Source organism: Nothobranchius furzeri, chromosome 2 (assembly GCF_043380555.1).
Source record: "Nothobranchius furzeri strain GRZ-AD chromosome 2, NfurGRZ-RIMD1, whole genome shotgun sequence".
Taxonomy (NCBI): Eukaryota; Metazoa; Chordata; class Actinopteri; order Cyprinodontiformes; family Nothobranchiidae; genus Nothobranchius; species Nothobranchius furzeri.
This window is the reverse complement of record NC_091742.1, coordinates 83,894,504-83,915,266: the sequence shown is the minus strand read 5'-3', so window position 1 is coordinate 83,915,266 and position 20,763 is coordinate 83,894,504. Positions and strand designations below refer to the sequence as shown.

At 42.4% G+C, this 20,763-nt stretch overlaps 1 protein-coding gene across 2 annotated transcripts; it reads left to right on the top strand.

The window, feature by feature from the left end:
* Positions 1 to 3,949: 3,949 nt before the first annotated feature.
* Positions 3,950 to 20,188, top strand: LOC107376928 (zona pellucida sperm-binding protein 3). 2 transcript variants are annotated; one of them, XM_054747391.2, is made up of 10 exons: positions 4,012 to 4,127; positions 4,201 to 4,304; positions 4,998 to 5,125; positions 5,369 to 5,472; positions 5,590 to 5,767; positions 5,966 to 6,083; positions 6,182 to 6,273; positions 6,358 to 6,449; positions 6,542 to 6,650; positions 19,790 to 20,188. In XM_054747391.2, the coding sequence occupies exons 2-9, from the start codon at positions 4,212 to 4,214 to the stop codon at positions 6,625 to 6,627; spliced, it is 891 nt and encodes a 296-aa protein (XP_054603366.2). In that variant the 5' UTR covers positions 4,012 to 4,127; positions 4,201 to 4,211; the 3' UTR covers positions 6,628 to 6,650; positions 19,790 to 20,188. The 2 variants fall into 2 exon arrangements, with proteins under 2 accessions (XP_015801741.3, XP_054603366.2); XM_015946255.3 differs by having other exon boundaries at positions 3,950 to 4,304.
* Positions 20,189 to 20,763: the final 575 nt, after the last annotated feature.

Here is a 20,763-nt window from a genome sequence, read left to right as displayed (position 1 = left end):
CCAATAACAAAACACCGCTCGAGTTCAGATTAGGTGGGCCGTTCCTCCCAATCACACCCCTCCAGGTCAAGCTGTCATTGCCCACGTGAGCATTGAAGTCCCCCAGCAGGACAATGGAGTCCCCTGATGGAGCACTATCTAGCACTCGTCCCAGGGACTCCAAAAAGGGTGGGTACTCTGAACTGATATTTGGCCCATGAGCACAAACAACGACCCGAAGGTGCAGGGAAGCTACCCTCTCGTCTCCTGGGGTGAACCCCAACACACAGGCAGAGAGTCTCGGGGCTAACAAAAAGCCAACCCCAGCCCTCCCCCTCTCACCCGGAGCAACTCCAGCAAAGGAGAGTGTCCACCCCCTCTCAAGGACTTGGATTCCAGAGCCAATGCTATGTGTCGAGGTGAGTCCGACTATATCTAGCCGGTACTGATCAACCTCTGCCACAAGGTCCTGCTCCTTCCCCGCCGGCAAGATGACGTTCCATGTCCCAAAAACCAGTTTCCTTGTCAGGGGATTGAACCGCAAAGGCTCCCACCTTGTGTGGCCTTGTGATGGCGTTCACAACCCTTGTAGCCAGACGTCTCATTCTGCTCAACTGGAAGCAACCCCACCCACCCTCTCATAACCAGTGGCTTAAAGATGTACTAATACACACAAAATTGGAAAAGATCAGATATTCTCTATCAGGTCGAGTAGGACTGTTTAAGAAAATCTGGCAACCATTTCTTGATCATTTGGAAAGATCTGCGATCATGGCAGAAGAGAATTAACCAAGATGACCAGGATGGGCCAAACAGGGAAAAAACAAAAGGAAAAATAAAGAACAAGAACCAAGAAAGAAAGATTGAAATGGGTGCCCCCCCCCCCCCCACCCACCCACCCACCCACCCTTTTTATATTTTTCTACGTTTTGTTTTGTTTTGTTTAGGTATCTAGGGAAAGGAAGGGGGGAATATGATGTTATTACCGGTAGTTAACTCTGTACGGCTTACTGCAATTTGGACTGCACAATGCATCAACCCAAGGAACATTATCACTGAAGCAATGTGAATATTATGTGCAACAAATGTAAATTGTCATTTATGTGTTGTAAAGCAAAATATCAATAAAAAAAAAGATTTAAAAAAATAAAAGAAAACCACCATTTGTCCATTATTGTTTCACCTGCTCTTCACCTTTTACACTGTCTGATGACCACTGACCTATAAGTCATAGCTTAATTTCTTTTCAAAGACTGCACCAAAATTTGTTGTAATTGTATCTTTCTTTGCCTGACACAATGTACAAGCACAATTAAATAAATAAATAAATAAATAAATGCCATGTTTATGACAGGAGTGAGGATTAATCAGAATAGGAATTTGTAGCATATCATGCAGTTTTCACATTTTCACCAGCTATTACACTGAACCAGTGGTTTTTCTATTATCAATAATAAATTAACAATAGAACAACATACCTTTGCAATAGAACTATCTAAAGGGAGATCAGTTTCCTCACTATGAAGGGGATGCAAGGACAACGTATGAAGCCTCACTATGTCTGCTGTTCTGCTGTGTGAAGTTGTGAGAGAGCATGCTCCTCTTCATTCTGCACATTTTCACTTTCTAAATGACATTCTGCTGAAGCCACTTTTACTTTCTGATTTACAGGAAATCTCATTGTGACCTAGTGGATTGGATGCTTTGATCCTAAACCGTAGGTAGTAACACTTAAAGAGACCATAGCAGAGGCTTGTTCACAAGTTAACAATAATTTTATTAACAAGACACATCGAAAACTACAGATAAGATTTACTAAAAGCAGATAGGGATAAAAGGAGAGGACTAAATCTCTAAAGAGGAAGAGGAGGTAGGAGCTACGACAATGCTGGCCTTGGGAATACACACACACACACACACACACACACACACCAGCCAACTACTGTTTAAAAGCACAAGCTGCTGTAGGGAAAAAACACAAAAGATTGTAAAGGAAAACACCCAGTGCTCCCTTTAACTAAAGCTCATACACATGCCCCCGGAAGTGAGTAAAACCCTCGACAAACCCCTACAGCGGAGACACCAAATGAAGTTAAATACCCTCCCAGAGACAGCAATGTCATCAAGCTAACTACTAGCTTCACAGGATGGTCGTCCGTCCCCCCCCCCCCCCCCCCCCCTCCCTGAAGATAACTACCAGTAAGATAGAAACAAAAGAATAAATAGTAATGAAGGAACTGGAAACCAGTAGCAGGCTAAGATCTGTGAACAAACACACATTGTTTATTCTACAATAAAAATACACAAAAATGCAATAAATACTCTAAACCTCATCGGCATTCAGCTCGCCAAAGTTCATTCCTTGTTTGTTCAACCTTCAGTCCTGCTCACGCTTCACAAAATAGAAATGTTCAATTAAAAATACAACCTTTATTTAAAATGAAGCAAGGCCAAGTCACTCACCACTGTCTTAGCTGCACCCACATCTGCACACAAAGAGAGGCATTCGGCTTTCTGCAGCTTCGACTTCATTGAATTAGGCAGGTTGGACACCTAAAAGGCGTATTGCTGCCACAACAACCACTCCCACCACCGTGTCTGCACAACCCACCACACACAACAAGCACACGGACCCCCCACCCTGTACAGCACCCAACCACCGCCAATACAACCCCCGCACCAACACACACCCTCATAAACACACCCATACCCCACAGGGAGGCTCACCTCACGCTCATTACCCCTCCCTCATCATCATCACCCACCACCTTGGGTGACTTTTGGTTCCCTGTAGGCCTAGAGCACCCAGTCCCCCGCAAGCACGCAGTCCCCCAAACGTCCTCAGGGGATACCTCACTGAAGCCCAGAAAGGCCCCTGCAGCCACAGACACCTCGCGAGCCACATCAGACATGTTTGATGCCACACCCTCCACAATGCCTCCACCAGAAATGCCAGAAACTGTCTCTTATCCCTCACTACCACCACCCCCTCATCCCCACCACCAGTAGACTGAGACTCAGCACAGGTCTCACAACTTCTCAAGCTCCCGGGCCCGGTAGAGCTGGGTCTTCGTCCTACAGGCCACCAAAAACAACCCACCATAAACAACCGTTGCATCTGTCACATCCCCAATCACCCCTCTCAGCTCCTTGGACACCGCCAACGGGTTATTGGTAGGAAAACGTGCCCCACCCACCACACGTACAGTATACGAACCACAAAGCCCTCCTGTGCAGTCCTCAGCTGCTTCAGCTGCGGATCCCCATCACTATCCGAAGCGCCATCACTGCCCCCTCGGTCCCGCTTCGCCGCCCCCGACACAACCGGCTGAAGAGCCTTACTCACTCCCCTCCGCCCCATCCTCTACCACAACTGAGGCCGAAACGAAGCCGGACCGCCGTCTTACAGGGCCCTACAACCTGAACTTCCCCGGGCCTAAACTGAGCTGACAACCACAACCAAACACTCCTCAACTGTACGCACAGCTGCACGCAATCTCAGAGCCTCTCATCCTTTCTGCAGCTAGAGCCCAGCCTTCCCAATTATAGCAGCCTCGTAATGACACACCTGGCTCGGCGGCACAGCACGTCCAACCAGAATTACTTCCGGGATCTAGGGTGACCCGATTACGTCGGCCTTTAAGGTAAATTGCCTGACATCAATCATTACCAGAGTTTTCCAGGCTCTGTTGCAAAGTAAAGACCAAGTTCACTGAGAAACCTTTTTTTTTTACTTGTTAGTTTTGAAATAGGAAAATAGAAAATTAGTTTTTGTAACAAATTACAATTTAACAAACTAAAAAAACGTGATGAAGGAGATGGTTCATAAATAATTGCCTGAAACATATTTTCTGATTCATTTTGTGTTCCTAATCTGCCGTGTCTGACTGAATGAGGAAAATAGAAATTACCAGTTTTTTTAGGTCATTGAATGCAACACAGTGTTATACCCCCCTCAGTGGAACAGCTGTCTGCAATGACACTAATTTGTTTATTCTTCACCGTTGCTTTCCTCCATTATGGTCAAATTTACGAGAATACTAACAGTTTTTATATTATTAGCTGATTCATGTGAGGTTTTCACTGAGAAAAGTCGCTCAAAGAGCCCAGCAGACGGTGGAGTTCACGTCCAGTGTGGAGAAAGCAGAGTGAGAATAACGGTGAAGCGGCAGTTTTTTAAAGAAAGACGCATTCCGTTTAAACCAGAATTCATTCGGCTAGGATTCGATTCCATGCGGAAGAGTTCCTGCGGACCAGAAAGACCGGTATCTCAAATTGAGATGGTTATTTCCACAAGACTTCAGGATTGTGGGTTCGAGTCCAGGGTAAGAATGGCAAAAGATTGTTAGCTTAAAAAATAATCAAATAAAACTGAGGATGAAAGTATTTCTTTAGATGGGACACAGAGTCTAAGGTAAGGGGTATTTTTAGTACATTTTTTAATTTAAATAAACCAAAGCTAGGGGAGAAAATGTCGATATAATGGCAAGCTAAAGGCTAAGCAGTAGTTTCTATTAGCCTGATATTTTGGAAGTATATTCTGTTGTCAAATATTATTTTATACAGTGGTATATAACTTGCTAACCTGGTGTTGATTAGAACTTTTAAATATTATGTAAAAGGAAATTTATGGTTAACCCTCTTATGACCATAATTATAACAGGGCCGCCTGGTATTACATGTAGCACTATACTTCCTGTTCAGAGTTTCAAAATAAAATAACGGGGGAAAAATGTAATATATATTTTTATTGCCTCCACTGCTTGTTTTTAAAATTAATACAACACTGATACCTTTTTAAGCCCTATGCACTCATGACGTTTCTAATCAGCTCAGTAATACTTAAAAACATTTTTTTACTTTTTCTCTAGTAAAATGCAAGATAATTGAATAAAATATTCAAGCATATACATGAAAATGGATGTATGGTTTTTTTGGGTTTTTTTTTTTTTGGGGGGGGGGGTGTTTTGTTTTGCAAAATTAAAGACCAGATGCAACAAATTTTATTGTATTTTCAGGTTCGTGACAAGTGGCTTGTGTACTCCAGTCAGCTGTTGCTGTTTCCTGCTGTGCTTCCCACTTCTACAGGAAGTCTGATAGTTCGAGGAGCAACTACTGTCATTCCTGTTGAGTGTTACTATGAAAGGTGAGGCTGATGTCTATTTACATTGTTCTTTATAAGGTCTGTCCTGTATAAAAATAGTCAACTATTTCCATTGCTTGGTTCTCTTCTAAACACAGTGCAAATAATAAAAAGATATTTAGGACTTAAAGGTAAACACAAATCATTACTACATTGTGTTTAGAAAAGAACCAAGAAATTAAATTTACGGATCACACAGAACAAACATACAGAAGATATAGTCAACAATATTTGTATTTATGACAGGAAACAGACAGTTATTGGAGATCCGGTAGTGCCAACCTGGGTTCCTATGACCTCCACCATGCGTGCCTTTGGCTTTCTGCACTTCTCCATTCATATTATGGCAGGTGAAATTATTTTCTCAGTAATCCACATCGGATGATTGTTCTGACATTACTTTGTAACAAAATGTCCTTGAGGGAACTTTTGTACCTGTGGTTAAAAATGTGTCTGCTCTGATGCAGATGATTGCACGTCCCAACGCAGTTCCTCGGTGTATCAGCAGGGGGCAGCAGTGTTTTTTGAGGCCAGAGTGGAGGCTCCTCTGCACCCTACCCTTACTCTATATGTTGACTCTTGTGTTGCAACGTTAAAGCCTGATGCTTCCTCGGCGCCAAGCTACAAGTTCATCTCCAAACATGGGTTAGTTTAGCTCTGCAACAACAGAAGGTGTGAGATGTTGAAGCAACAGCACTTCCATGTGATGGCTCAATATTCATTCTCTAAAAAAATCATTCCACATTTAGTGTTGAGATTTTAGAATCTAATTTAATGCATGATTAATCTTCTAATCTGAATAAGTTGACCAGTTTCCCTAAAGAGAAGTGACCTTCATTCCAGGTGTCTTATGGATAGTGTATTCCCTGGATCGCCATCCAGATTCCTTCCCAGAAATCAGGATAACAGACTTTGCTTCAGTCTCAGAACGTTCCGCTTCAACCAGACATCCGAGGAGCAGGTCGCCAAACAATTTTTATATTCTAATCTATTTATGCATGTTTTCTAACCAGCTGTGTTCATTAAATCCCAGATCAATGCCTTCTGTGTTTAATCCAGATGTTCATCAGCTGCCATCTGAGAGCTGCTGTGAAACAGAGATCTCACAATCACCTTAATAAAGCCTGCTTCTTTGATAGACGCACGTTTAGGTCAGGATGAGCCACACCCACTAGTGAAGATCAGATTTGTGTTGATAAAGATGCTCCAGGGCTGATTTAAAAACTGTAATTCAGGTGGCGTGCTACAGAGGGCGACAGCGCTCTCTGTGAGTGTTGTGACTCTGACTGCGGGACTGAAGAGAAGAACGTTGGACATCCTGTTGCAGGTTCGGATTTTCCGTGTTCATCTGTTTATGAGTGACCATGAGAACAGCTTGGTGGTGATGCTGTGTGTAAATTACTTTTTTTGTCTTTACAGAAGAAATGTATGAGGCTGATAGAACAGCTGGACCATTTTACACTTGGCATCACTCCAACTGGGCAGGCCGACTGTCAGTCAATTAGGAATATTGTGTCTTTAACATTAGGTGGGTATAAATGCATCCAAGACATTTTAGGGGTTTATTAGTAAAGTTATTGCTATTATTTTTCTCTTTGGTTTTTTTTTTATGTTCATAGTTCTGCAGAGAAAACTGGCTATTTTGAAGCCATGATTTAGAGGTCTTTATCTGTGTTCTAAGACCCTGTTTGTGTTGTTTGCACCTCCTGTCCTGCCTCTGAATGAGAGCATATTTTGTGGATTTTGGGACTTTCTTGCTCAGATCTTGAGGCTTGTTTCTCCATTGGTAATAATTTAGCACCTTTAACGATTCAAATTCACATCCGTTGTCAGTGGTGGGTGCTTCAGCTGTGACGAGCTCATTGGTCAGCATCACATCCCGGCTGTGGGACATTTAAATGGATCATCTCGCTTCAAGCACAGGAAAAAATCAGCCATGCAGATTTTTAACGGTATACATATAATCAAAGCGAAATTTTAAATGTTAACTGTGTGAGAGCAGAAGATCTCTAAAACTGAGAGAAAAAAATACACTTTATTAAAGGAAAGAAACTAATGTCATCCATGCTCAAGAGGAGTGTTGAGGAAAAAACGATTGTTAAACATACATGTAAATGTGAGATGGCAGCCTACATACAGTACAGGCCATAGGTTTGGACACACCTCATTCAATGTGTTGTCTTTATTTTCATGAGCATTTGCATTAGTGGATTCTCACTGAAGGCATCAAAACTATGAATGAACACATGTGAAGTTTTGTACTTAACCAAAAAGGGTGGAATAACTAAAAACATGTTTTATATTCTGTTTTCTTCCAAATTGCCACCCTTTGCTCTGATTACTCTTGGCATTGATGAGCTTCAAGAGGTACTCACCTGAAATGGTTTTCCAAACATCATGAAAGAGATCCCAGAGGTGTTTAGCACTTGTTGGCCTCTTTGTAAATGGTCGTGGTCATTAAAATAAAGAAAACACATTGAATGAGAAAGTGTGTCCAAACTTTTGGCCTGTACTGTATGCCCTATTTTTGACTCTTTTTTTTTTTTTTTTTACACTTTTTTTGTCCCGATTCTTCTGCAAACATTTATCCTAGACTCAACTATTTTTCATCAGTGTCTAAAAAGCAAAATGATCCATATTTACATCAAGTTTCACCATCCATTTCCATTTTCATCCGCTTATCCAGAGTCGGGTCGCGGGGGTAGTAGCCTAAGTCGAGAGGCCCAGACTTCCCTCTCCCCAGCCACTTGAGCCAGCTCCTCCGGGAAAATCCCAAGGCATTCCCTGGCCAGGTGAGAGACAGTCCCTCCACCGTGTCCTGGGTCTACCTTTAGGCCTCCTCCTGGCTGGACGTGTCCAGAAAACCTCACCAGGGTGGCGTCCAGGAGGCATCCTGACCAGATGCCCGAGCCACCTCAACTGACTCCTCTCGATGTGGAGGAGCAGCGGGTCTACTCCGAGCCCCTCCCGGATGACCAAGCTTCTCACCCTATCTCTAAAGGGGAGCCCAGCCACTCTTTGGAGAAAACTCTTTTTGGCCGCTTGTTTCCGTGATCTCGTTCTTTCGGTCACTACCCAAAGCTCATGACCATAGGTGAGGGTAGGAACGTAGATCGACCGGTAAATCGAGAGCTTCACCTTCTGACTCGGCTCTCTCTTCACCACGACAGACCGGTACAACGCCCGCATCACTGCAGAATGATGCAGCACCAATCCGCCTATCGATCTCATGCTCCATCTTTCTCTCACTCGTGAACAAGACCCCGAGATACTTAAACTCCTCCACTTGAGACAGGACCTCATCCCTGACCCGGAGAAGGCATTCTACTCTTTTCCGAATCAAGTTTCACACAGAAATAAATAAAAATGGTTTATTTTAATATTGAGCAATGACTTTCTCTCGTCTGTACATCAGTAACGTTATTAAAGGTAAACATCCAGTGTGACAACATTTCAGTCAGTTCTGAGCTGGTCTCACTTCAGAAATAATAAATATTTGCATTCTCGGCTGAATAAAACATCAGCCCTCATTTAACTGTAATGAGACTAAAAGGATGTTCCTAGAGAAGGATACCAACCACAGTAGGCCTTAAAATAACCTGTAAGTAACAAGCAGTGTTCTGGCATGTCAGTCAACCAACAACCACAATTGTTTTTTCTCCATTAATTAGTTCCAGAGATCAGTAAAGGTCCACATCTGTAGTAGAGTATTTTTCTGAATGGATTGGTCACATTAACCTTTGTTCTTGTTGCACCATGTTGGTTTCTGTGTTGAACAGCTGCAGAATGTTACTCTATTTAACCAACCAGATCAACATCTAAACACTGGCAGATTAAAGCAGGTTTACTGGTGGATGTGGGAAGTTCACATTATTCCAGTTTTATGCTTTTATTCAGGACCATTAGCTGTTTTCTTTTTAAAGATCATTAAATGAGTTCAATATAACAGATAAACACCAATTGCCTTTGTCTGATTGTTTGATTTGTTGACTTTCATGCAAGTGCGGTGGTTACTTGGGTGTTTTTTAGGTCAATGGGCTGCTCAAATCAAGTTTTAATACTTTACCTATTCTTTTGTTAAAGTGTGTGTGTTTGTTCTATTTTAGCCTTGTTATTTTATTTTAGTTTTATTTTACTATCTCCTTACCTGAGCTGTCTTTAATGAGCACAACGTCAATTCCGTTGAACACCTGTGCAATGACAGTAAAATGATCTTAGCCCAGTGTTTGCCAAAACACAAGATCATTAACTGGACTAAGGGTCTCAGGTTGGACTCAAGAAAACCCTGGTATCCCGAGGAGTTTGTAGAAGAAAATAACTTTTCTATAGCATATCTCAAGATTAAAATCACGAGGCGCTTTCACAAAAACAAACCAAAAAAAAAAGTAAAAATCAAAAAAGAATTTAGAAAATGGTTCAAAATATTTTAAATGAGCAAAAAATAGGCAATTGTGATTAAAAAATGTAAAGAGAGTGAGTGAATAGATAAAAGAGAAATCAGTGGATCCTGAGGAAGGTGGAATAGGTGAGAACAGAATAGAGTGAGTGGTGAAGGTCATTCAAAAACCAGCCTGAACAGGTGAATTTTCAGCTGCTTTTTAAAGGAGACCACTGAGTCCACTGATCTCAGGCTCGGGGGAGAGAGTTCCAGAGTCTGGGGGCGACAGCAGCAAATGATCTGTCACCTTTGGTCTTTAGCCTGGTGCTGTACAACCAGTAGGCTTTGATTACTGGACCTCAGGGATCTGCTGGGGGTGTAGGGACTAAGAAGATCACCAATGTAAGATGGTGCTTGTCCATGTAAGGCCCTGTAGACCAGAATCAGGATCTTGAAATGAACCCTGAAGTTGACTGGCAGCCAGTGAAGCTGGAGGAGAAGCGGGGTGATGTGGGTGTGTTTGGAGGACTTGGTCAGAAGCTGAGCACAGGCATTCTGAACCACCTGTAGACGGTTCAGGGAGGTTCTGCTCAGACACGTGAAAAGAGAGTTACAGTAGTCTAAGCGTGAGGAGATGAAGGTGTGGAGAACTGTCTCAAGTTCAGAGCGAGACAGAATGGGACTCAGCTTAGCAATGTTCCTGAGATGGAAGAAGGAAGAGCAAACAAGAGAACTGCCATGAGAATCCAGGGTGAGAGCTGGGTTAAAGGTCACACCAAGATTCCTGATGGAGGGTTTGGTGTGAGAAGCAAGCTGACCAAGAGAGTCTCTGACTTTGGGAACCTGATTGTCTGGGACACAGATGAGGATCTCAGTCTTATCTTCATTCAGCTGTAGAAAGCTCCCAGCCATCCAGGTTTTGATAGAGTCTAAGCAGGTGTGTAACAGCTGCAGCTTAGACATCTCATGGGGCTTAAAGGAGATGTACAGTTGGATGTCATCTGCGTAAAGATGGTAGGAGATTTCTTTGAAGGAACTCAGGATGTGCTGAAGAGGAAGTAGATGGAGGAGGAAGAGCAGTGACCCCCAGCACAGAACCTTGTGGGACACCATGGGTAAAAGAGGAAGGTGGAGGACCTAAACTTGGAGATGGCCACAGAAAAGGAACACTCAAAGATGAGAGGAGAACCACTCCAGAGCAGTTCCTGAAAGGCCTACCCAATCTCTCAGCCTCTCCAGTAGCAGGTGATGGTCAACAGTGTCAAAGGCTGTAGTCAGGTCCAGCAGGACCAGAACAGAACAGTCCCCTGCATCACTGTGATTCAGAAGGTCATTAGAGACCCTAAGAAGAGCTTTTTCAGTACAATGAGCTCTACAAAAACCTGACTGGAAGCTATTATAGATGTTATGTTCATCAAGAGCAGCTGTGAGCTGTTTAGTCACAACCTTTTCCAAGATCTTGGAGATGAACGGAAGTTTAGAGATGGGTCTGAAGCTGCTATGGAGAGAGGCGTCAAGACTCGTTTTTTAAGAAGCAGGTGGATTACAGCGTTCTTAAAGTAAGCAGGGACCTGACCAGAAACCAGAGAAGCATTAATTATAGAGAGCACGCTGGGACCGATGGACTGAAAAGCAATTTTACACAAAGATGAGGGTAAGATGTCGAGGGGGCATGCAGAGGTCTTCATAGAGTTAACTACTTTGGTTAACTCCGCTTTGCTCCTGTTGCTTTGCCTATCTAGGATTATGGGCCTGGTTGGAGTCAGAAGAGGCAGCGATAAGGCTGAAGGAGAGATGCTAGATCTAACCTTATTGACTTCGTCCACAAAGACAGACAGAACGTTCTCACAGTCTGCAACAGAGTGGATGGAAGCTATAGGAGAGGCAGGAGAGACGATGCTGCTGATGGTGTTAAACAGCACCTTGGGGTTCCCTTTGCTCTGGGACACCAGGTTGGAAAAATAGGAAACCCTAGCGTCTCCGACTGCAGAGTTAAAGGATGTCAGAAGATCCTTTAGGTGCTGCAGAAGGACATGGAGTTAGGTTTTCTTCCACAAGCGCTCAATTTTTCTGCATTGACGCTTCAGGCTGCGAAGGCTGTCATTAAACCAGGGAGTAGGGTTCACTGCAGGAACTGATCTGGTTCTGACAGGACAGATGTTGTCCAGAATGGAGAGGCAGTGCTCGTTAAACCGAGAAGTTAAGGAATCTGGGTCATTATCAGAAGAACAGGGTGGATAAAAAGCAGCAGAAAAATTGTTAGCTGTGCTCTCATTAAGAAAACGAGAACTAACCAGATGACGAGCAGGAGGTGGGGATGCAGAAACTGACAAGTTAAAGAAAATGCAGTGGTGATCTGAAATATAAACGTCCTCAGGACAAACTGTCAGCATTTAGACTCGGGGTAAAAACAGGGTCCAGAGTGTGTCCCCTGGTGTGTTTGGGGCCAGAAACATGCTGGGTAAAGCTGAAGGAGTCCATAAGGCTGGAGAAATTCATGGCAAAGTGGTCCAAGGGATCATCAGCGTCAATGTTAAGTCACCAACAATCACCAGTCTGGACAGCTTCACAGTGGAGGACAGAAAGTCACTAAACTCCTGAAGGAAAAAACTGTTTGGACCAGATGGACGATAGACCACAGCACAGTAGAACGGGTCCTTACGCCCGACTTAATCAGCTGCAGTTCAAAGGAGGCAAAGTGACCAGAGGTTGTAGAGCTACATGGGTGATGGTCTCTGAAAACAACAGCTAGGCCTCCACCACGACCAAAACCCTGAGGCTGGCTAAAGAATGAACAACCACTTGGACAGAGTTCAATCAGACCAGAATAATCAGATGTTTGCTGCCAAACTTCAGTCAGAAACAGAAAATCCGGGTTTTTAGAGAGAACTAAATCATTGAGCAGGAAGGACTTATTGTTAACAGAGCGGTTGTTTAATAGAGCCATGCTAAGTGAGGTGGAGGAATCAGAAACTACAGAAACAGCTGGAGTTAGTGGACGTAAATTAGCAGTATTAGATCCACAGTGTTTATAAAAACCACTCATGGAGGGAACAGGAGGGGAAACCACTGAAAAGTAAGGATAAGCAGACCTACTGTTGTACTGTACCTGACTCTGTTATTTCAAGATTCCCAAACCCAGGAGCTACAAAACCATTCTGTCAAGTGTATTAGACAACTGGTATGAAACGCTGTGCGGTTTGGTTTTCGTTGTGCAAAGGAGATGGTTTCTCAAGTCTTCTGATATGTTGGTGTGCATGTGTTTATCTCCTAGTCATGGAGAAGGCACTAACTGTAGTTCTCCTTTTACATTTTAAATTGTGTATTCATTTATTAAATATGTAAGCAAGTTGCAACCCGCTAGCCACTGACTACTAACCAACCATAGCAAACTGCTTTGGACTTAAAAAAAATAACATTTCACATATCAGCCCGATTGCTATAAATAGTTGACTTACATTTAAACTTGAAATTTGCCCCAAAGTAGCTGCCGGCTTCTGATCCGCCATCCTTTTAAAAATACTGCGGTGTATTCTGGGAAATTTTTGACCAAGGCTAAGCTCCAAGGCACCTCCCATGTATCCTTGCTCAGCTAGCTAAACGGCTTATAAACGGAAAACGCACGCCTTGGCGGTTCATGTTGACATATCTCCTAGGCAACCTTGGTGCGACCAAGACTTAAAGGCAAGGTTCCTTGGCATTGAAAAACACCTCATGACTATCCAGATGAACTGGCAGATGGTTGTAGGTTTGAATCTAGGACAAAGTAAATAAAAGAGAAAATGATCTTTTATATAGCATTTTATTTCTTCCTGGATTCAATCCCAACAACCATGTTGCATGGTTTTAGATAATTATTTCACATGAGTTTATTTTTTTGACCAGACTATGCACAAAAACATAAATTTAGGAGGACAAAAATGCTTTAGAACAGGTTTAGCTGAAGCTACTTTCCATCTGCAGTCTCAGGGCGAGTGTGTACAGCTATACAGCACTTTCTAATATAACAAACAATACAGAATAAACACTAGCTCCTAAAAAAATATACATCCAACTGTTGCTAGTTTATATTTAATACAAATACTTTTAAAGGGCAAATGGCCTAGAGTACACATTAAAATCATTAGTACAAATAATTAAAAAGTAGACAATGACTGATAAACGAATTCAGGTGTTGCAGTAGCGTTCCATCCTGTTTAAACAACTGATTGGTACAGGGACGGATCGTGCTGTGGACTCGTGTAGTCAATAATTTGGCACTTTATTGCATCTTAGTTAAAATTAAAATATTCTGCCTAAAACTGTCAGCGATGCACCGTCGTCAGGCAAAAACTCAGCACTGCATTCGAATTTAAATCTGCCATCGCTATTGGCTAAGAGGTACACCATGATGTTAGATGGTACATTATGATGTCACAATGTTGTGAGTGTGTATTTGTTAGTGGCTCTGCCCTCTCGGTCTGCTAGGCAACAGCATTTGTTGTGTTTTTCAAACAGGAAGTGGGAGTTGAGTAAGAATCTGGTAGGGGGTGACTTGCTCTTTAAATGATTAAGCCATCGATTTAGTTTATTCCTCTTTTCTGGTCTAATTTGATTTATTTCTAAAATTCTAACCTCGTCTTGTGTCCTTTAATGTTCGTAATAAAGTGAGTAATCATATGTCCTTGGCATCGAATACCTCAGTTTCCACATGTTGGTTTAATGAATGAGAGGTTTGTCTTTCAATAGCAGCTAGCTCAATGAATCTGCTTACAGGTCAGTTTTAGCTGACTTGTTGAACCAGTTACAGGATTCTGCTGCTCCATTCTGGACCTGTTTACAGCCACATTGTTTACTCACCACTGGAGAATGCAAAGGGCCCTATACCTTCTCCTCTGTGGCATCTGTGGCATCGCCATTTTACTTGGTGATTTTAATATTCATATGGACAATATGGCCCTCCCCCTCAGCAAAGACTTCTCCTCATCTTTGGACAGCCTCAGTTTTCATCAATATGCCAATTTTCCCACTCACATTAAAGGTCACACCCTGGATTTAATCTGCTGCTCCGGCCTGACCCCCTCCAACTGTACAGCTGACCCGCTCCCTTTCACGGACCACTTCCTCATCTCCTTTTCTGTTCCCCTCCGTCTCTCCATCATCAAGTCACCACGTATCATTTCTTTTCGTAATATTAAGGACATTGATCTAGCCTCCCTGTCCTCCAGTTTTGCCACCCTGACCCCTAATTTGTCCTCTACTCCCGATGATCTTGTCATTCAGTACAATAACGGTCTGGTTTCTATCCTTAATTCATTTGCTCCCATCAAATCCCGCTCTGTATATTTTACTCGGTCTGCTCCATGGTTCACCCCTGCCCTACGCTCCTTGAAAGCTACCAACCGGAGGCTTGAAAGACTCTACAAGAAAACCGGTCTCACCATCCATAAAGACTTATATTCTGCTCAGATTTCTCTCTACAAGGACTCCATCTCCCATGCCAAATCTCAGTATTACTCCGGTCTCATCTCGTCCAACTCCAGCAACACTAAGACATTATTTTCCATCATGAACAGCATTTTTCAGCCTCCCGACTCCTTACCCATCCATCTTTACTCTTCAGAAACCTGTAACTCTCTCCTTCAGTTTTTTAATGATAAGGTCAATAGAATCCATCTCTCTTTACCTCATTCCTCCCCTCCCTCTCCTGATTTATTTGAACCTACCATTCAGTTCTCCTCCTTTGAACTTCCCCATCCCTCAGAAATATTAGATTACATTACCAAATCCAAACCTTCCACCTGTCAACTGGACCCTATTCCAACAGTTTTAGTTAAATCGTGCCTTTCTTCTCTGCTCCCTTTTATAACAGCCAATATTCATTCCTCATTATCCTCTGGTACGGTCCCATCCCTATTCAAATCCGCTTCAGTCAGCCCTATTCTAAAAAAACCTGGTTTAGATCCTAATGATTTCAATAACCTCCGTCCCATTTCCCATCTTCCCTTCATTTCCAAAGTCCTAGGGAAAACTGTTGCATCTCAGCTCCATTCCCATCTCACCCGCTATAACCTTTATGAACAGTTTCAGTCTGCCTTCCGTCCCCACCACAGCACAGAAACAGCTCTCATCAAGATCACTAACGACCTACTCATTGCTGCTGATTCTGGTTTAATCTCTATTCTCATTCTCCTCGATCTGAGTGCGGCCTTTGACACCATTTCTCATCCCATCCTCCTTAATAGACTCTCTTCCTTAGGCATCACTCTCACCCCCCTCCGCTGGTTTCAATCTTACCTTACTGGCCGCACTCAGTTCATCCAGTTAAAATCCTTTACCTCAGAACCCTCCCCAGTCAAGTCAGGTGTGCCCCAGGGCTCTGTCCTGGGGCCCCTCCTCTTCATAGTATATCTCCTTCCTATCGGCAAAATCTTCCGCAAATTCAATATCCAGTTTCACTGCTTTGCGGATGACACCCAGCTCTACATTTCCAGTAAGCCCAACTCAACTCTCCCACCATCCTCCCTTACACTCTGCCTCTCTGAAATCAAATCATGGTTCACCTCTAATTTCCTCAAACTCAACGGCAATAAAACTGAACTTCTTCTAGTTGGCACTAACTCCACCCTCTCAACATCTGACAGCTTTTCTTTAACTATTGACAGCGCCATAGTCTCCCCCTCACCTCACGTCAAGAGTCTGGGTGTCATTCTCGACAGCTCACTTTCTTTTCAGGCTCACATTAATAACTAATTCGGTCAGCATACTTCCATCTACGTTCCATAAACCGTCTCCGTCCCTCACTGACCCCTCACACTGCCGCCATTCTCGTCCACCGACTCGTCACCTCCCGTATCGACTATTGCAATTCACTTCTTTATGGTCTCCCCAACAAACTCCTTCATAAACTGCAACTGGTCCAGAATTCAGCAGCCCGTATTATCACCAGAATCCCTTCCTTTCACCACATCACCCCGGTTCTCCAGCAGCTTCACTGGCTCCCAGTTAAATTCAGGTCCATCTTCAAAATTCTCCTTCATACCTTCAAAGCAATCCACAACCTCTCTCCTCCATATATCTCAGACCTTATAAGTATTCACACCCCATCCCGTTCACTCAGATCTTCTTCTTCCATCCATCTTGCGGTTCCCTCTGCCCGTCTCGCTACCATGGGGAGCAGAGCTTTCAGTCGCTCTGCTCCTCGACTCTGGAACTCACTTCCACCAGACATCAGGAACATCGACAGTTTTACCCTTTTCAAAACAAAACACATATGTTTAAATCTGCCTACAACCTCTGATTTTATTGAACTGTTTCTCTCTTTGTTTTTTCTTCTTTGGGTTTTATTATTGTTTTATTGTATTTTATTACGTGTTTTGTGTAAAGTGACCTTGGGTGTCCTGAAAGGCGCTTTTAAATGTATTATTATTATTATTATTATCGCAGCTAATCATGATTGTTGTCAGAGGGGACGCCTGCTAACTGAAACAATAACTTCCAACCTCTTCGCTGTCTACTGTCTTGGCTCCTGCGCCGGCTCCTACGTCGCTTGTCGTCGGTCCCCCCATTCTTTTATGTCAGCTTCCTGTCTTGTGTCGCACCAGAAGAGGAAATCTAGCTGGCTGTGAGCCCAAAACCTAGATATGAAACCAATGCAAACAAACATATCTACACTGCTTATCATTACTTGTACTACCTTACACCCTCTATATGGTAGTTTTTTAATCTCTGATCATCTTTGTCAACCAAGATCACAATCTAATCCCATTTTTCCATCTTTATTTATCATCCTAAATTAAGTACTGGTCTAATTCTTAACCAGGAGTCACTGTGACTGTAAAGGGCCCTATACCTTCTCCTCTGTGGCATCACAGCTAATCATGATTGTTGTCAGAGGGGACGCCTGCTAACTGAAACAATAACTTCCGACCTCTTTGCTGTCTACTGTCTTGGCTCCTGCGCCGGCTCCTACGTCGCTTGTCGTCGGTCCCCCCATTCTTTCATGTCAGCTCCTGTCTTGTGTCGCACCAGAAGAGGAAATATAGCTGGCTGTGAGCCTAAAACCTAGATATGAAACCAATGCAAACAAACATACACTGCTTATCATTACTTGTACTACATTACACCCTCTATATGGTAGTTTTTTAATCTCTGATCATATTTGTCAACCAAGATCACAATCTAATCCCAGTTTTCGATCTTCATGATCCTAAATTAAGTACTGGTCTAATTCTTAACCAGGAGTCACTGTGACTGGACACCCCCGCACTGCCCCCACACATCCCTCACCTCCCACCTTGAACCTCTGCTCTGGTCATGAAGCATGGCTAAAAGCACGTACCTCGTCTCCCTCTTTCTCTCTCATGTTGGCTCAGACATAAGCAAACAGTCCTCTAAGCAAACAGAGCAACAAAGCTGTCAACACTCTTCATTTTAGCACAAGTGACACTGTGGTGCTGAGCTGACTCACAGCAGAGAACTGGGTGGTAATTCTATTGTGTGCATTTTTATTCACAGTTGTGGATTAAAAAAATGGGTTAAAATATTAAAATAGCATGGCTGCTAATTAAAAGGCAAAATTTTTAATTTTGTTAAAATTGTAAAATTTTAACTTAAAATTTAGATACTTTTTCCTCTTTTTTTACATTTTTATTTCTTTTGGGGCTTCTGTTTTGTTTCTTTTTGTGCAACACACAACTTTGGCTTACTTATGAAACTTTGTGATGCAAACATGGTAGCTTTAACTTGTCAGAATACCCAACTATTTGTTAGTAAATGTGAGTCACAACACATGCAAACATTCATTTACTTCCTCTGTCTCATAGAAAAGCTTTATATTGACATTGAGAAGACACCCACTGCTGTGACACACACACACACACACACACACACATATGCATGCACACGCGCCTTTCCAGGAAGCTTTGGTATGTATCCTTTACTCTAGCCCCACAAGCAGTGGCAGATTTAGCAATTTGGAGGCCCAAGGTGAACACAGACATGGGGCCCCTTTAAACTAAATTTTTGACAATCTTGTCTTTAACTGGATTTGCAAAACCCTACCCTCGTCTGACATGAGTTACTTTCACTTTTTATTAGTCCTCTTTTTTTCCTGTCTCTCTCCCTTTTGAGTGCCTTCAATATTTGCTCTGCTTTCTTCTTTCTGTTAGTGCTCCTGTGCTTTTGCCTTTTTTTTTCTATTTTCCATTTTGGTCTGTTTCCCTCCCTTTAAACATTTTCCATTGTCTTTCCTTTTCTGCTTCCTTTTGATGTTTACATCGAAAAATGACGTCACTTTTGAAAGTGAAGATAAAAGCTTTTTTAAAGCATGCTGCTGCTTTCTCTTACTAGAGCCTAGCCTAGTGAACTAGACCAAATTCTTGCTTTGCAAAGTTTGGTCTAGGAATGCTCCACTGGAACCTCTGCAGCCCCAACAGCATTCTGGCTGGCCAATCACAGCTCTCTAGAGGGGTTTCAAACAGAGCTGTGATTGGTCCATAATGGTGGGCCAATCATAGTGCTCTATCTGCTTAGTGAACAAATCACAGAGCTTTATCCGCTTTGTGAGCCAATCAGAGCACTCTATATGCCTGGTGGGTGGGATGATGCAACAGAGTGAAACAAGAGTATGTCACATTCATTTTCCAGTAGCATGCAGAGATCATTTGAAAGACAACGGTAGAACCCGCCCCACAACCGAGAGCCGTCAATGGAGCGTTGCCAGACTAATTAGAGCCACTAGGATAACTCCATTTCATGCTTAATGTTTTGACTACTTCTTCGAGTTTGTAGTGAACGCTCCTGCCTCTCTTCTTATTATTATTTGTGGTCTTATGGCACTTGGCAAACAACAATTTGGTGTGTTACTGCCACCAACTGGATTGGAGTGGAATGACTACCAATCACTTCCTGTTTGTGCATTGGCATCTTAAATGAAAAGTCCATCGTGGCATTAACAGAGGGGTGCCAGCAGTCAGGGCTAGGGGGCCCCCAAACATAAGGGGGCCCCGGGCGGCCGCCGACCTATGCCTAATGGTAAAACCGCCACTGCCCAGGAGGACTGGCGTGGTGAGGATATTGTTTGGTAAGCATTAATGTGTAAGGTGAAGATGATATTTGCTCTTGTATATTTATGTAACATCTTCACTAATCTAAATATTTTAATGTTTCATTTTAAATCTAAAATCTGACCTATGCACAAAATCATGGTGCCATCTTGTAACAACTTCAGTCCTCTTGAGAGAAAATCATTCTAACTGTGCCATAATGAATAAAGTCTAAAATTTGTTTTAAAATATCTTCTTTTGCAGAAGCTTTGGGTCCGTTTGTTTTGATGATGGATGAAGATTAGTTTCAAGGACCTACACAAGTACAGTTGTTAATTTATGATCAAAGTAAAGCATTCCCACAACCACAGGTTATTTGGCATCAATATTTTTTTCAGGTGATTCATACAATCAACATGCTGGATTTTGAAAGACTTGTTTGCTTTGCACATGTTGCCAGAGAAGCTTAAAAATGTACAAACCAGAAATGTGATTTTGATCATTTGTAATGTCTGAAAAAGCAAATGTCTAAACAAAATAATGAAATCAATGTATTAATGGCAACTTGGTAGCAAAATAAATCATTTTTTAAATCCGGTTTCCCTGGTTTAGTATAGAAGCTTAATGTGTGGAACATATGTTTAAATAAAAATATTGTTATTGTTTGTGCTGTCGTTTTTTTAAATTATGCAAGTGTTATGAATCAAAAGGGTCAACTTTCACCATCGAATTGACACAGCATAACTTTTCATACATGCCAGAGCTGCAAAGTCAAGGTTGCACCATCTGGAGGATCCAGACGCAAATCAATCTTTTAAATAAACTGTCAAGGTCTCCCGCAAAAGCTCTTCGCTCTCTGCCCAGACTGCTAGATACCTCACTCTGACTAAAAGTGAACCTACATGAATCCTACAAGGCTTTACATCTTATAAGTTAAATAATCATATGTGATGAATGAACAAGATGTTTAAATCAAATGTTTGAATAACCTGTGCTTAAATCAGTGAATTTTAAATGAATATTGTTCTTACAATGATCCATTTATATCACAAATCACTGTGTTTTAACAAGTTAATCATCTAAACTCATACACATCTTCATAAGATACAAATTAAGGTTAAGGTTCACCTCACATAAGTATTTTAAACCCTTCTCATTCACAGTGTTACAAACATTTTTGTATCTGAGGAGGATGTGGCTTTCTGAGGGATGTTGGTAAATACTCAAACGTGTCAAAT

Bases quoted from the DNA above. Each gene is read 5' to 3' on its own strand.
- LOC107376928 (XM_015946255.3), top strand. From the start codon at position 3,999: ATGGTCAAATTTACGAGAATACTAACAGTTTTTATATTATTAGCTGAT. The intron at 4,305-4,997 runs GTAAGAATGGCA...TTGTATTTTCAG, and splicing joins ATTGTGGGTTCGAGTCCAGG to GTTCGTGACAAGTGGCTTGT. The intron at 5,768-5,965 runs GTTAGTTTAGCT...CCTTCATTCCAG, and splicing joins AAGTTCATCTCCAAACATGG to GTGTCTTATGGATAGTGTAT.